The sequence below is a fragment of the Theobroma cacao genome, chromosome 5, assembly GCF_000208745.1.
Source record: "Theobroma cacao cultivar B97-61/B2 chromosome 5, Criollo_cocoa_genome_V2, whole genome shotgun sequence".
NCBI classification, from domain to species: Eukaryota; Viridiplantae; Streptophyta; class Magnoliopsida; order Malvales; family Malvaceae; genus Theobroma; species Theobroma cacao.
The window spans coordinates 8180292-8196471 of record NC_030854.1 but is presented as its reverse complement, the minus strand read 5'-3'; the positions used below and the strand labels follow the sequence as shown (position 1 = coordinate 8196471).

The window sequence follows — 16180 nt, the reverse complement described above, 5'->3', positions numbered from 1 at the left end:
ACTTTATTTGTAAACATGAATTATCGTATGTATATAAATCATCCATGTTGGTTGATTAATCAAAGCCAAGCCCCAAAAATGACAATATTTGGAAGGATGATTTTTTTTAGCCACGTGGGTGAAAGCTATTGGCTGACAGTGTGAAACTGAGATATAATGCAAAGCAGCAGCACCCGTCTCCATTTTCCAATAGAGTTCCCACTTTGTGATTATTTTTTTTCCCTCTCTCTCTAAATAAAAAATAAATATTTTCTACCTTCCAAATTAAAAATATCCCAAAAGTAAACAGTACTTGGCTATATATATAAGCACCCAATTCCCTACTCTTGAATGTGGCTTCGAACGTGTTGCTTTTCCCTGTGTTTAAACAAATACTACTGCCACTCACCTTGTTCTCATTTCTCAACCTTCTTCAAGGTCATCATTATTGTTATTGGGAAGAAAAGAAAGTGAGAAAACGAAAGAAAGAAAGAAAGAGAGCGATGGAAGAGACAAAGTCCAGGTTTAAGAGGATTTGTGTGTTTTGTGGGAGCAGTTCGGGGAAGAAAGCTAGCTACCAAGAAGCTGCTGTGGAGTTAGGCAAGGAACTGGTAAATAAAACAATCGACTCTTTCTTACTTTCTTTAATTGGCTTTTCTTTCTGGGGATACGTGTCTTCTCTTTCCTCTTCTTCTTTTTTCTTTTCGTTTCTTTTGTACTTTTGAAGCGCTTCCGATGAAGAATGTTTCCTGAAGAAAACAATTCCGTTGTGGACCCTTTTCCTTGTCTCTGTGTTTTTCCTCCATTGTTACGGTTCTTTTTGTAGTACTTGTTTTGGGGCCTACTCCAACATTTTTCCATCTCAAGTCTCAACTCTCAGATTCCAAAATTCTCATTGCTTTCAACATGGAGTACTCAGTCTTTTGTCTTCTAGAAAATCTGATACAATGGCGGAGTTCTTGTTTTGGTGCAATTCTCTTCAATAGATGCGGGAAACACTTTCCTTAATCATACACTAATTTCTTCTTCATGGTTGCAATATTTATATATTTTTAAGAATATTCCATTTGGATCCCAGAAATGATTTTTCTTGTGTGAGCTCGTTTTCTCTTTCTTCTCAAGTGGGGGGAGTTGAAACAATCAAGCCTTCGACGTGCGCTTATGATTGTAGAGGGAATTAGCTGTAGGGAGAAGGTTTAGGGTTTATGTTTGGCATGAGAGAGAGAGAGAGAGAGAGACAGACAGACCTTGCTAGCTGTAACCTGCCTGTCAGTTGAGCAGCCGTCTTGCATGATCCTTTGTTTCATTTGTTTAAGAACCCTTAAAAATGAATAACATTTATAATATCTATAATAATAATAGTCATAATCTCCTGCTTTTCCCTAGGGAAGCAAACGTGCTTGCCTTGATATCATGACTCTCCTTTGAGCGTGTTCTTCACTTTGGCACTTGTACAAGAAAACCTCCATGATTTTTGTTTATGGGGTTCCAGGAAAATATATTTATGTTTCTCTCTTTCTTTCTCTCTCTCGCTTTGTAGGGTTTTTTTTATGGTTCCTTTTCACTCAACTTTATAGTGTTTTCTCAATTTGTTTATGTTCCAGTTGTTCTTGTTCTTGTATAGACAACAATTAACGTTTATGTCCTTGTGACACGTGTTAATGGGGTTTGGTTTTCGATGCAATTTATGAATTTTTTGTTGTTTTTGAAGGTGGAGAGAAGGATTGATTTGGTGTATGGGGGTGGAAGCGTGGGATTGATGGGTCTTGTTTCTCAGGCAGTTCATGATGGTGGGCGCCATGTTCTAGGGTTTGTTTTCTCTCTCTCTCTCTCTCTCTCTCTCTCTCCTTCTTGGTCTTCTCGTTTTAGAAGACAAGCATCATGTTTTTTTCTTTCATCCCAAGATGGGTAATGATCTTTGTTTTTTTGGGACTTTGAAATGGGTTTTGAGCATTTGATATTTTAAAAGAGTTTTTCCCTCTTGAACCATGCAAGTTTTCTCAATTATCCATGGCAGTGGGTTTCTCAACAAAGGCAGACATCATGGGATCAAATGCTGGGCCAGAGGAAAGAATTGATTTGTCCCTTTTTTGTAAAAAAAAAAAAAATTCCAATGGGTTAAAGGTTTCTGTTTTTGTGGTCTAATTGGATTTGTGCAGAAAGGAACATGGTTATCTCGTACATGCAACTAGAATCTATAAGTGCCTTTACTAAAAGTTTTTACAAGGCTTTTCGAGTAGCTTTTATCGGTTGGGAAAAGTGAATCCCTATTGATCCTTGCATTGTCAGTCCACAATTGTACTCTAACTTCCAGTTAGAAATCATTTTAAAGTTGTAGAGTCTAGAGTCTTAGAAACTTTTTGCAGTCATTGGAGCTCCTCCTTTTAACATAACTGAATGCATCTTATACTGAAAAAGACTTTGCTGCCACTGGGAAGTCTCTAGTTTGTGTCGCCGTAAGGATAATTTTGGTAATTGTAGCCTAATTTCTTGTAGATTTGGAAGCAAGATTACATCTAGTAGTACATTCCTTATTAGTTTATGTCTTTTTTTACCATAAGTATAATAAAATTAACGTTATCGTTTTAGAATAATACTGATTTATGCTTGTTGGATTTTGCAGTGTTATTCCAAGGACCTTGATGCCTAGAGAGGTAAAATTCAGAGCCTTGAATCAAATCTCCAACTTGTTCCGAGTTGTCTGCAATGTTATTCTGATATCTATTTCCCATGAAATCCATCATTTACAAAAGCCATGGCTGGAATTGATAATACATATGATAGTGTATGTAGCTATCCCGCTGTAACTGTCAAATTATGTAGCCTATTGATAGAACTAATGGCTTGCGGAATCCGATGATAAAGCAAAAGCAAATTGTCAATATCTGAAAGCTGAGTGCAATTAAAAGCTTGTTACTTGGTTTTCTGTTAGCTGTGTGTTGATAACACTAGGCAGTTAGTTGCTTCAGTGACTTGTTGCTTAGTGGAGATCTGATTTTTTAATTTCTTACTTCTTTGTAAAATGTGATCTTGTTTTTACTAATTTAGTAACTTTTTGTGGAATTTTAAGCGGAAGGTGTTACTGATAATCTGTTGGAAACATGGGGTCTTGTTGCAGATTACTGGTGAGACTGTTGGAGAAGTAAGGGCTGTATCTGATATGCACCAAAGGAAAGCTGAAATGGCACGACAGGCTGATGCCTTCATTGCGCTACCCGGTATGCATTCTATTTGATTTGTGGTATATCTCTCTCTTATTCTTATATTTTGTCAGTCTGTATTTAATCCCTTGATCAGGATGTGTCCCAAATAACCATAGGTGTTTTCATCACATTATAATTTATTAGAATGCTTGGCTTGGAATGCTCAAACAGTACTAATGTTTTATTAAAATATCAGGTGGTTATGGCACCCTTGAAGAACTGCTGGAAGTTATTACATGGGCTCAGCTGGGAATTCATCGTAAACCTGTAAGAAATATTCTGTGTTTCCGTCGTTTGTTTAGTTATGTCAATCATTGAGTATGATGGTATAGTTGATGACAGATAAGAATTTGGTCTCGGATCGAAATTGGTAGGTGGTTTTTGTGATGGTAGGAAAAGATATTTGCAAATAGCTGCCTAAAACTAACTAAATAACAATTTTCCTTGTAAGTGGTAAAAATCGAATCAAGGCATTGGTGGTTTGTTCCAGAGAAAATAATTGAAGGTGTCAAGTATAGAATCATGTGGCCTGGCCCTAAAATATAAACGAATGGATTTTTCACCTTAAAATATTTGTTGCTCAACTTATATCATACCCGCACTTATTGTCAGCACTCATATGTTCACATGACATCATGTTTTGTGTTGTAGAACTCAACTTGGTTTCTAGTCTCACATTAATATATATTTCTATCCTGTCTCCAAGCTAAGTAGCGTGATTCTACATGTTTGATTTGTCATGTTTCTTGAGTACAATGCTGTTTTCTTAGGAATTCTATACTCTTGAAAGCAAAGTTGACACGATGTTGTTAGATTAATATCTTTTATAAATTGTGACAGATTAGGAAGAAAAACGTAGAATCAATGCATGTGGTGCTTCAAAAGAATTCACATGGAAAGATAGCATAAGATTTGATAACCTAATGATGCTCGTGCTTTCATGATTTGAGAATTGATCGGAAGATCTCCGTTTGAATGGGAGAAAGGTTCTTACGTACTATTTTTTTTAAAAAAAAAACTAGAAATGTTGGTCAAATGAAGGTGTTGGTGTTATGTCTTAGGTCACTAGACAAATCAAGATTATTATAGTTTGATACTATGGACTTGGATATTATACTTTATCCAATAATTTAAAAGTAAGTCATATTCCTTTTTGCAGGTGGGTCTCTTGAATGTGGATGGATATTACAATTCTTTGTTGTCTTTCATTGATAAGGCCGTTGATGAAGGCTTTATTTCACCAACTGCACGTCGCATTATCGTGTCTGCCCCAACTGCTAAACAATTGGTCAGACAACTGGAGGTAAGCAGCTCCTGGTAAATATTGAACAGCAAATAAAAAAGAGTTAAAAGAAAATGAGTAGGCAACTCACATGTTTGAAAGTTGAAAAATTATATTTCCATGACTAAAGACTAATTTAAGTAGAATTATTATATGTGCCGTAGTGTCCTTTATGACCATTCTTTCTTTGTCCTCACTTTTCCGTGAGATTGAAAAAGCAATTTCACATGGGCTTCTGAACATATGAATGAAATTAACCTCATTGACTTAAGGTTTTCTATGTTAAACAGGATTACGAGCCAGAGTACGATGAAGTAACATCAAAACTAGTATGGGATGAAGTGGACAGACTTAGTTACGTTCCGGAATCCAGGGTTACCACGTGATAAATATCGCTTCAGCTATATACTTTTACTTTTTTTGGGTTTTGCCTACTAAGTGTATATGCGGTCTTAATACCGTACAAGCCGGAGCGGAGTACAGGTACTTTTTGGTGGTGTTTTGGAACTTGGCCTACCATCGCATGCAGTGTCACAAAAAGTCTGATATATACATGTCCGTAGAGAAAAGATGTAGCGTCACTTTTTCCCTCTGTGAAACCGTGGAGAAATCATCAATTCAGGACTTAACTACGACTTTTGTTTATATACATCAGTTCTTTAAGCTTCTCTCAGTCTCAATATATATATAAATATATATATAGTTATCTAAGCAAGATAAATGCTTTCTGTATGGAAATTAATTCAAAATAGGATGGAATGACTTGAATATTCCTTCCATTGATTCTTTATTCCTTAACGCTCATGGATTGAAAAAGTTCTCTCCTCGTAAACGACTATCTATTCATCGTTAACACTCTATATGCCACTTTTTTAACCACTACCTTTCATTTTAGATACAAGACTCGTAGGTTATTATCAATTTTGGACTCCATAAAACAAATTTATGCTAAACAGATAGGGAGGGTCGTCGTCCAAGAGGATGCTTGAGCTAAAACCCAAAATAATGTAAGCTACAATACGTGTTTATAGGTTGAAAAATATTAACTCTAGACTCCCCGATTAGGAGTTTGCATGACCTAAAGATAAAAGAATTGTGGGATAATGAAACCGAAAGGATCCATGAATCATGATCAACTTTTTATGACGGTACCATATTTAATTCAATTGTTTGATTGGTAAGTAAGAAGAAGCGTGATGAAGGAATTAAACAGATACTTTGGAAGTTGGGAAACATGTTTTTCGAAGAAAGTAAATGTACCCTCTCCCAAGCTCTTTCACACACCATGTTTTCCAACTTTTCAATCCAAAGTATCTATTTTCAAACAACTGGAAAATCGTTTCCCTTAATCCTTGCATGAAATATTAGTCAATCCCTAATCTCCGGAATATATATTGAAGAGAAAATCCTTTGATTCGAAGAAATTTTCCTATGATTATGCCGAACGCCAAAGACCACCTTCTATCTTATATCACATTATTACTTCAAACTACAATGTAAATACGTTTCCATGAGGCTTTAGTTGTCCTGATTGCAAGCAATTAATTAGCATTAACTATTCACATCTGTTCTTCCTCACTCAATAGGTATATCATTTTATTTTCTTTAAATGTTCATAGGTAAAGTTAAGAAGACAAAATTAGATATTAACCCAATCTTCATTAACGCGTTTCATGGGATTGAAATCAATTATGTTTCAAACTTGACCTAATTAAGGAAGCGTGCATGAGACATATGTACCATCTACATCCCTCGGATTGGCTTTCTCACCACTGTGTAGCTGACCACCTTTAACAGAAAGAAGTAAAGTACAAACATTTGGTCATAATTTAATAACAATAATTTTTTTTTTTTGAAGCTAATCATAACAATAAAAATTGAAAATTTGTCTTTTGTACTTTATAATGAAGGTGACATTTTTAAATTTTATTAGAAAATTTGATAATTAACATAGGTAATATATGTTCAATGGTAAATAAAATGTTTAGTGAAGTTATTGTTTGGAGATTATCCAACATTTTTTACTCGTTATATTTAAATTGGTGGAAAATAGGGTTGATACTTTGTGTGTGTTGGTTTTAATGTTGTTGTGTAAGGGTAAATGTATAATTGATAAATGAAATAACACAAATATAATACAGTTAATTAATCTTGTCAATATCTTCGACACGAGCATGTCCAGTTTATTACACGAGTTACACAATATGTTACTATCAACACATTTAAATATGATTAATATGTTTTGAAACATATTTAGACACAATACAATTAACTCATTGAGACATGATTAATCTAATTAGACATAATGAGGATAACCCATTTAAACATAATTTACTTATTTAAGCATGAATAACAAGTAATTTTGTATTCTAAATATTAATAATTTAATAATTGAGATTAAATAGATTAAATATGTTGAGTAATATCAATTAAATCTATTAATATGATTAATTAAATGGTTATTTAAAAAAAATATGATTAATTAAATGCGTATAAACATATCATGTATAAGCCAAGAGTATCAATTCAACTTAAAACAAGAATATTTTTGAGTTGTAAACATATTACCACAATAATACCAAAATTTAAACCCATTTAATTTCGTATAGTATCTAAAATTATCAAATTTAATAAAAAGGCAAAATGGTTAGGCTTTTTTATTAATAATTTTCTTTTTATCATTTTTTATTTATTATTCTTTTTTCTAACAAAGTAATTATTAATTATTTTCATTCAAGTATTTCATAGGAATCATATTATTCTAATTATTTTTATTTAGATACTACAATTTTTAATATAGGCACTTGTTTGTGCGGTGGTGTGTCGGCGGTCAATGCTGATAAAGACGCAATGCAGACGCGTTTTTTTTATCAAGTATTTTAAGAAAAACGCGTGTCTCTTGGGAGTGGACCGGATGGGTTTCCACTTATGGGCCCCACTTTTTGAATTGGCTCATCAATGGGCCCACTTGTTACAAAGTCACGAACTCATGGCAATTATGTAAAAATCTTCTGCCTTAGTGAATGAGTTAATCTTCTGATCCCTCCAATATAAAATTTAATTGAAATACTCAAATTCAAAGCTCATGATTACAACAGATAATCATTCCTTTTATTTGTCTAAGAAGGGATGATAAACTCCACCTTAAGTTATGTTATAAATTATTCTTACAATATCAGAAGGGACAAATTATAAGGAAAAAAAAAAGTGAAAAAAATGAGTAATGTTATCCCAATCATAATTGAGAGAATGGAGGTTAGAACTCACCCTAATCATATGTGAGCTCTAATTGAATATGCTTAATATATATAGGTAACACTAAAAAATGTGAGCATAAAATTATACTAATTTTAATATTTGATTAAAAGGAAGAGATTTTTAAGGAGTTAACCGTAGGAAAGCAAGCATGTTAATTAAGATGTTTCTATGCCCTAATTATTCTCTTCCATAAATCATGTTATACTAATTAGGGCATAGAAAGAGATTATTTGAAGAGTCAACCATAGGAAACAAATCCGTCAATTCTCCCCCATAAATCATGTTAAAATTCAGATGTTCCTTTTTCAGTGACTAGACAAGATCGTATGACATGCATGTTATTGGTTGGACTAGACATTTTTTGGGTATGGCATATGGGACTACGATGTTGTTCCTTTCACATGTAAGAATTAGGGCACGAGTGGTCAAGAAAACATGATCTTGTCAATCTTCTTTTCTGTCATTATTATGTGGAAATGGGATAAACGACTTTACATTGCATGTTGATGTTTGCAAATAAATAATGTTTGATTTGTAAATTTAGCATATACCCATTTATATCAAGATAGATGGATAAAATTTGATGAAACATGAAATGTGGTTCAAGGGAATCTTACCCTTTCATAATTAAAAAAAGAAAGATAATATATTCATCAAATGTTTAAAGCTATGTCATTCTCAAGCAAGTTATAACAAAGAAATGGGAGAGATAATCTTCTTTTATACATAATAAAAGTGTCTACTCGTATTGAAAATTTTTCAAAATTTACACGCTCATAAAATCTAATTGCCAGTTAATTGAAATTATTATTGGGATTTAGCATTTGCAGTAGGTTATGTAAGTCTTGGCTTAAGCCGAATAAAATTAATGGTAGAGGTACACTTTAGCTAAAGTCCAATTGTTCATATATACTTTGAATATATCCACCCTAAAACCCTAGGTGTTTATATTTTGATAATTTTGACTTGTTACTCATGCTTATGCTTAATATTTTAACTTATTCATTCTCACATCCACCATGATACTCCAATCATAATATGCGGTACGGATCAAAACATCTTGATGACTTTTAACTTCTTAATGATGATCCCATTTCTAAGTCCTTTTCCTTTTTTTTTAAGTTTCTTTCCCTGTTTGTTTATGTTCAAAGGTATTGAAAGAGTACCACACTTCAAATTCCACGTCCTGTTATCATCCAATTCCTTGAATTATAATACTCCCTTAAGTTTTTATAATTAAGTTGAGTAGTAGAGCATGTTCTAATAAAGAACCCTAATGTCAGCATGATTCCAAAATTATTTGAACGAAATCATGTTTGGATCATTAGAAGTGGTATTGATATGGATAATAAATGAAATAATTAGAAGCATAATCCATGCAATGACTTAGCATAGCAACCCTTAACAACCAACTAAAAACAATGTTTTTTTTTTTTTGAAACAATAATGTCCACATTTTGGGGAGAAATGGGTTGTGATGAACCTACCATATTATAATGAATATAACGTGAGACACATGATTGGTTGTTGATCCAACTGATGGCATCTTGATTACTTAAGATTAGATCTGTGTAAATCCCATATCAAGATTCTTTTGCAGTCAGCCAAAATATGGTCAACCCTGTCTAGGGTTGTGATTTACTTGGAAGAATAGAAGAAAATTAAACAGACAGAATCCAACAGGCGAGAGGTCTAGATCTCCGAGTTTCTATGGGAAGCTAACCTCGTCGTTTTAGAAAATGGCCTGTCAATATCGGCTGATCTGTAATTATAATGGGATAGTTAAGTTTCTTTCAATTCTTTTAGTTATTAACTTATAGCTGAATGCTGCAGAGTGCAGGAAAAGATGCTTCTCTTATTCTTCAAGTATTGCCAAACTGGTAAACAACAACTAAATAGAGACAAATAGTCAATTTTATTCCCTCCATCTCATTCAACATTTAAAGGTTAAAAAACCTCCGGCAGTCATGGTTCTCGGCAATTTCTCTTCTTTATCCACCGGCCTTCTATGGACAATAAAAGAAAATTTCTAAATGTCCAAGGAGGTCCATTTGTTTCCTTTCTGACTCCTCCCATCATATTACTTGGTTTCTGCTAAGATCCCGAATAAAGTGGAAGCATGTGAGCCAGTGGGCCAAAGCCCATTGCTCCCCGGGTCGAGTCTGATTATGCTTCGAGACGTGTTTAATAGGAAGTGGGTTAAAACCAAAAGAAGATAATTGCGTTTTCTATATAAATGCATAGGCCCAATCCACAGGTGATTATTCCCCCAGACATTGCTACCCAAAGCTCGCGATTGATAACAGATACATAGAAACAAAACTCATTTAGACAAACTCCCAAGGATACAACAGATACACACCCTCAAATTGCGGCAAAGTACTCCTTGCTGAGCTTTGGGTCCGGTTTCATGGATTTCTCTCCGGGCTTCCACCCAGCTGGGCAAACTTCATCTGGGTTTTCCTGCACATACTGCAAGGCCTGCAGGAAGCAAAAAATTAATGACAAATTAATACATGTGGAAAAAGAAACTTTCAACATAAAGTAACATGCAGAATCTTAAGTTTTAACTCTTCTGTCCATTGCAGTACCATGCTTGTAAAATATTACGATTACCTGAAGTGTCCTCATCGTTTCATCAACACTCCGTCCAATGGCAAGGTTGTTGATAGTAGAGTGCTGGATAACTCCCTCCTTATCGATAATGAAAAGCCCTCTCAATGCAATTCCCTGACATCCAAAGTGAACTTGTAACAGATGCAGTATGGTACATATCATATTTGCAATAAACAAGTGCTCACTGGGTATAGTTAAGACAAAGATAATCAATCCAAACAATTTAAATAATAAGTCATAGTATCACAGATGCATGCATGCCATTTATCTGGATAATTCCTGAACTTACTGAATCTATTTCAAGAAATCTAACATCAAGCTTTTGCCAAACCTAAAGCCCCTATGTTGAAACTAATAGGAAGCTAGGATAGTTAATATCCTTGGTATCAACATGTTGATCATTGACCAGTAAGGTAGCGTCATATAGGTAACCCAACAAGCATTATTAACAATAAAGCAATACCAACATTGGCAATGATTCAATGAATAGCTTCAGTGTTACATAAACTTCTGAGCTAACCTTAATTTATATAACACAACCCTATGGAAAACTGAAAATTCAATAAATCCAAATATGAATCTACTGGGTCTACTATACATATATGTACTACAATCATGTTAGCAAATTATAGAAAAGGTTTGAACATAGCATAAGGCATTATGACACAGGTTGGAAAGAAAACATATCTTCGGAAAATATTCAATCTGCTAAAAACCAAAGCAATACAAGTTGAGAATTACAGGTTACAATCATTTAGTCTATATTCAAACAAAACCAAAAACTTCTTTTAAGAGAATATGTTTTGCCTTTTTACAAAATATATATAAGATTTTGAATGAAGCACGAAGACTCTATGTTGGCCGATTGCACCACAAGCAAAACCCACTTTTAAAACACCATGAAATTGAAATCCATTCAGTCAAAATTTCAGCTGGGATCATAGAGGAGCATGAAAAGAGAATATCTGAGATGGTATGTGTCTGGAAAATAACTTCCTGATCTCAACTTGTCAAGTTGTTTTTGAAAAACTTTTATGAGTTTTCTATTTGAACAAAAAAACCATATCTTTTGACCATGATTTTCTGGGCTTACCAAACACTAAAAACAGTTATATTCCACAAATTAATTTCGATAAGGAACACATACACATACACATACACATATATAGACGTATGTATGAGCAGAACTTAATCACGAGCCTTCAGCTGTGCAGTCAAGTACACACCCCTTGGGTGACAGTCCAGCCAGCCATGGACATATCCCCATAATTGCCAAAGGAAAAACTAAAGAACATTATATGCAATATTCTTCCACGCAACATATTCAAAGAATTAAAGAAGAAATGACAGTTTGCTCATCCAGGATTAGTTACTAGCAAACATGAGGTTATCTCATACCTGATCAGGAATCAACACTCCATACGATTTGGAAATTGATTTGGTGACATCAGATATCAGTGGATACTTCAAATCACCAAGACCACCAGACTTCCTATCTGTTTGAACCCAGGCAAGGTGTGAAAACTGCATAAAGAATAAGTTGAGATTAAGTTTTATTTGCCTTGAAATCCAAAAACATAATCTAAGTTACAAAGCAACAATGCAAACTTCATCACAAAATTACAAATGCAGATGCACAACCAAACATATTAATGCTTTGTTATACTGCACAGATTACTGTAATCTAATCTATAACACCACATACATCCACCAAAACCTCATCCTTTAGTAGTATCCACTTTTACATAATACATAAGCCAATAAGCAGCATTTATTATGCAACTTTCCAGATGGTATAAAGTAACAAATATAAAATTGTTTGCATATCACTAATACACCGTCAATGCAGAGCTTGTTTGCAACTAGAAGAACAACAAGCTCTATTGATTTTCCTTTCCTATAAACATCTCTTTTGATCCACTCTGAAACTTGCCAAAACTTAGCATTTCACCTAGGTCAAAAAACCCCCTTAGCATTCATCACTGCTACTACAAATTCTTCTATAGTTGTGAGCATAAAACGTAGTGATATCAGAAGAATAGATAAGACAATTACTGCACAAAATACTTGGAATACAGTACACTAGCAACATTGATTAATGCGGAAAAGGAGTATTCTGTAACACAATGTAGATAGACATGTTAACAACCTTTGGTGAGACAATGTGCAACTTTGTGACATTACTATAGGTCCACTTCAGTGATGAGATAAGCAATGCAAAATTGCAAATCACTAAAGCCATGTATCTTTAAAATAAGTAATGAAAGCCAAGCATAAATAACATTGTTATATAGGCTACACAAGGCAAACAGTAACTCAACCAGAAACCCAACCCAATTTATTCAAAAAAGTCAACAGCCAGAACCCAATTAACTTGAACAAGATTGCTAAATGATAGCAGAGTGAATGTGGCAAAAATTGACAAAAAAGTAAATGATCTGCTCAATCTGTTCAAAACGCTACCCTAACCATCCTGAATTAACTACAAAGAGTCAACAATCAGAGCCTGATCAGAGCAGAAAGTCAATTGCCACCTCCATGCATAAGCAACTAGCAAGACACTTAATTTGAAGATGAAAGCATTCATTTAATACTCTGTTGTGCCTGTAAGATTTTTGTTATGGGAAAAGAAATATTCAAATTTTTTAATATAACAATTGGACACAGCTGGGATGAAATATACAAGTTTTTCTTTCACCTTCTTTTGGCAACAAGGAACTTACCACACTGTCAATAGAAACACCTAATATTTCTGTGTTTAACTTTTCAAATTCTTCATAGCGGTCACTGAAAGCAGTAATCTCTGCAAGCAGGAACAATTTTGGGGAGGTGGAAGTAAGAATCAGAATCTAATATCATGAAAACTTCAGCCTAGTTAAGAATCAAACAAACCTGTGGGGCAAACAAATGTAAAGTCCAATGGATAGAAGAAGAGAATCACATATTTCTTCCCAATGTATTCAGAGAGCTTGACCTGAAACAATAATGCACCATTTAGAATAAAATTGGAAAAAAAAGTAAGTGCCTAAATATACTTTAGAAAAAACATCCACGCAAAGTACCTTAATGAATTCCTGATCAAAGACAGCCTCTGCCTCAAAATCGGGAGCAGTATTTCCCACCAGTGGAAGCTCACTCTGCAAGAAGATGCATGAAATAAGAAACCGAGTCATTTATAAGAAATTATGCAGATACAGAAACAGAAGATGACCATAAACCATTACTGTGCCATCAAATCATTCAGTGTTTGTTTAGAATAAACAAATATCATGACTTATTTAAAAAAAAAATCATTTAACATTTGTAATTTGCTCCCTCCTTTTCTTGTTGAAATCAACAAAATAATTGATTTTAAACATACTAATTCATTTACAAACTTCAAATGATATAAATAGCCATTTTCATTTGGTTCTCAACAAAATTTACCAATGGAATTAGCTTTACCTTCCCATTTTGCTTTATCAATGGAGTCAAAGATCCAAATTTATTGCACGAACAATTTAATAACTACACTCATTATACTCAAAATTTTCATCTTCCTTTCAAATCAAAAGTGGTTCTAAATTTCCATTCTTAACTACATTCTAATCAATTCCTTTTTAAAATGAAAAACATTTTCAGTAAGCAAAGCTAAAGCCTGGAAACATCCTAATAAATTCTGCTTTCAATGGTTCGCACTCAGCATTCATAAAATAACCAGTTGAATTAATTATGCGTCACATTGCAGTCTACCCCTCCACAGTACCACCATTTTTCAAATTACTCGAACAAATGGGAAAAAAGAGTAAAAAAACAGAACAATGGAAATAAAGGAGATAATGGAAAGCAAAATACGCTGGCTTTGACGACCAAGCTCTTCCGAGAATGGGAAGTGCGGGAGAATGAAACGGAGCGGGCGACCCGAGAAAGGAGAGGGGCACGGACACCGGAGAAGGAATTGGGGAGAGTAAGGGATTGAGAGATGGGCTTAGATTTGGCGGAGAAAGACCTAGGGTTTGAGGAAATGAGAGCTGTGGTGGTTGAAGCAGCGGAGCAAGCCATCTCTCTCTCTCTGTCTCTGGAGTATAAGGCGGAGAAATGAAATGAAGGTGGGTAAGACTTGAAAGGATAAGTGGAGGACAGCGTGGGTGTGGGTGTGGGTAAATGGGATTGGAATAGCTACTCATTTTACTTGCCTATACAAATAAAAATGATAATTAGACAAAATCAATTGTTTTATATATAACTAAATATGAGTAAACGGTTGAAAAATATTAAATTATCATAATTAAATAAAAGAAAAATAATTTAAGGTGGAGTGTGAGAAAAAGGTCTAGAGATAACGATTGGTCACCATTCTAGCCAGGGGAGAAGCTAGCTAGGTGAGCTTTGAAACGTAAACTAATTTCAAAAGATTAATAGTATTGCTCCTTCAAAACTGTCAGCAATTTTTTTCTCTTTAAGATTACTTTCATCTTCTTCTGGATCTTGTTTCCCCTAAAAATTATGGTATCTTTCTAATAATAGTTTGTTGCATACCAAATACATGCACATAACAAGAATGTGTTTATTTATTAATTAACTATAAAAAAGGAGAGGAGTCAATGATTGAATCTGTGCGAGGTTGATTGGAGAACAAAGAAAAATGAACTCGAAAGAAAGAATATATTATGAATATATGTGAATCATAATATCCAATATATATTTATGTTGATACATCCCTATCTCCTTACTTCATTAAGTATATGAACGTTTCTATTTATTAAGTGTCTCCCCTCTATTTATGTAAATTTATTTCCTCTCCATCAATGCGTACCTATAAATAAAGATATTGTGCCTATAATAGAAGATTTTCTTACATTCATACTACTTCTCTCTAATATTCTCTTTCAAAGTTATATTTCACAATACGTTATCAACACAAGGCTCTAACCAACTAAAAATGTATTTTTTTAATTCTTTAACCAATTAGATTTTAATTTTGTATACTGTCCAACTGACCTAGAGTCGACAACGGACCTTAAGCCTTCTTTTGTCCCCTGAAGGGGCAGTGGGCCTTTGAGAGTCCCTAAACTTGTCAATACAAGTGCAAATGGGAATTACTAAAAAAAGGAAAGATGTTTGTTTGCTTGATAATGTAACGACACATACCATATTTTGTGGCAAACACTTTTTCTTGAATGTGACATTGCGTAATGTAAATGTCCATACAATATCAAGTCCCATTAGGATTATTGATGGCTCCGAAAATATCACAATTGTTCTGCCAAATGGCACCACTTGCATACGGAGGATGCATTGCTAAGCAATAGATCAAAGAGAAATCTACTTAGCTTTAAAGATGTACGTCGTAATGTAGACCTAGCAATTTTAGACACAACACGTTAACATGACACGGAGAAGACATGGGGTTAAACAGGTTTGGATTTAGCCTTAACGTGTTTTGTGTCTAATCGTGTATGACACGTTTAAGGCACAAAAATTTTCATATATAAACGTGTCAGACACGAGTAACATGTTTAAACACGTTTAATTAATCGTGTTAATCGTGTTATCGTATTTAAACGTATAAACATGTTTAATCGTGTTATCGTGTTTAAATGTGTATATACGACACGATTATCAACTTGATAAAAATTAATAGTCAAAGACTATTTTAACCTTGCTTAAATAATTTTAAACAATTATTTTAATAAGATTTTTAAATTTTATAAAAATAATAATGTAACTATGTCATGCCCAAATCCTAATTTTAAATTTTGTTTTGTTATAATTGATGTTCTTGTTATTTTGTTTTGCTATAATTGTTTTTATAATTATTGATTTTAAATTTAAATAATAAAATTATATTTAATTGTAAATA

The 16180-nt window shown here is 33.7% G+C and overlaps 2 protein-coding genes across 2 annotated transcripts; one reads left to right on the top strand and one right to left on the bottom strand.

The window, feature by feature from the left end:
• On the top strand, positions 456-5122 carry LOC18598371 (cytokinin riboside 5'-monophosphate phosphoribohydrolase LOG7). The gene is made up of 7 exons (XM_007027869.2): positions 456-590; positions 1691-1788; positions 2603-2633; positions 3098-3197; positions 3379-3449; positions 4342-4485; positions 4755-5122. Exons 1-7 carry the CDS (start codon positions 483-485, stop codon positions 4848-4850), a joined length of 648 nt encoding a protein of 215 aa, XP_007027931.1. The 5' UTR covers positions 456-482; the 3' UTR covers positions 4851-5122.
• LOC18598370 (2-Cys peroxiredoxin BAS1, chloroplastic) lies at positions 9922-14511 on the bottom strand. The gene is made up of 7 exons (XM_018122141.1): positions 14173-14511; positions 13401-13475; positions 13231-13312; positions 13062-13141; positions 11737-11862; positions 10339-10452; positions 9922-10203 (listed from the first exon to the last, which is right to left on the bottom strand). The coding sequence occupies exons 1-7, from the start codon at positions 14377-14379 to the stop codon at positions 10087-10089; spliced, it is 801 nt and encodes a 266-aa protein (XP_017977630.1). The 5' UTR covers positions 14380-14511; the 3' UTR covers positions 9922-10086.

Bases quoted from the DNA above. Each gene is read 5' to 3' on its own strand.
- LOC18598371 (XM_007027869.2), top strand. From the start codon at position 483: ATGGAAGAGACAAAGTCCAGGTTTAAGAGGATTTGTGTGTTTTGTGGG. The intron at 3,198-3,378 runs GTATGCATTCTA...TTAAAATATCAG, and splicing joins TGCCTTCATTGCGCTACCCG to GTGGTTATGGCACCCTTGAA. The intron at 4,486-4,754 runs GTAAGCAGCTCC...TATGTTAAACAG, and splicing joins AATTGGTCAGACAACTGGAG to GATTACGAGCCAGAGTACGA.
- LOC18598370 (XM_018122141.1), bottom strand. From the start codon at position 14,379: ATGGCTTGCTCCGCTGCTTCAACCACCACAGCTCTCATTTCCTCAAAC. The intron at 13,313-13,400 runs GTACTTTGCGTG...TTATTGTTTCAG, and splicing joins TTGATCAGGAATTCATTAAG to GTCAAGCTCTCTGAATACAT. The intron at 11,863-13,061 runs GTAAGTTCCTTG...TTCTTTATGCAG, and splicing joins GTGTTTCTATTGACAGTGTG to TTTTCACACCTTGCCTGGGT.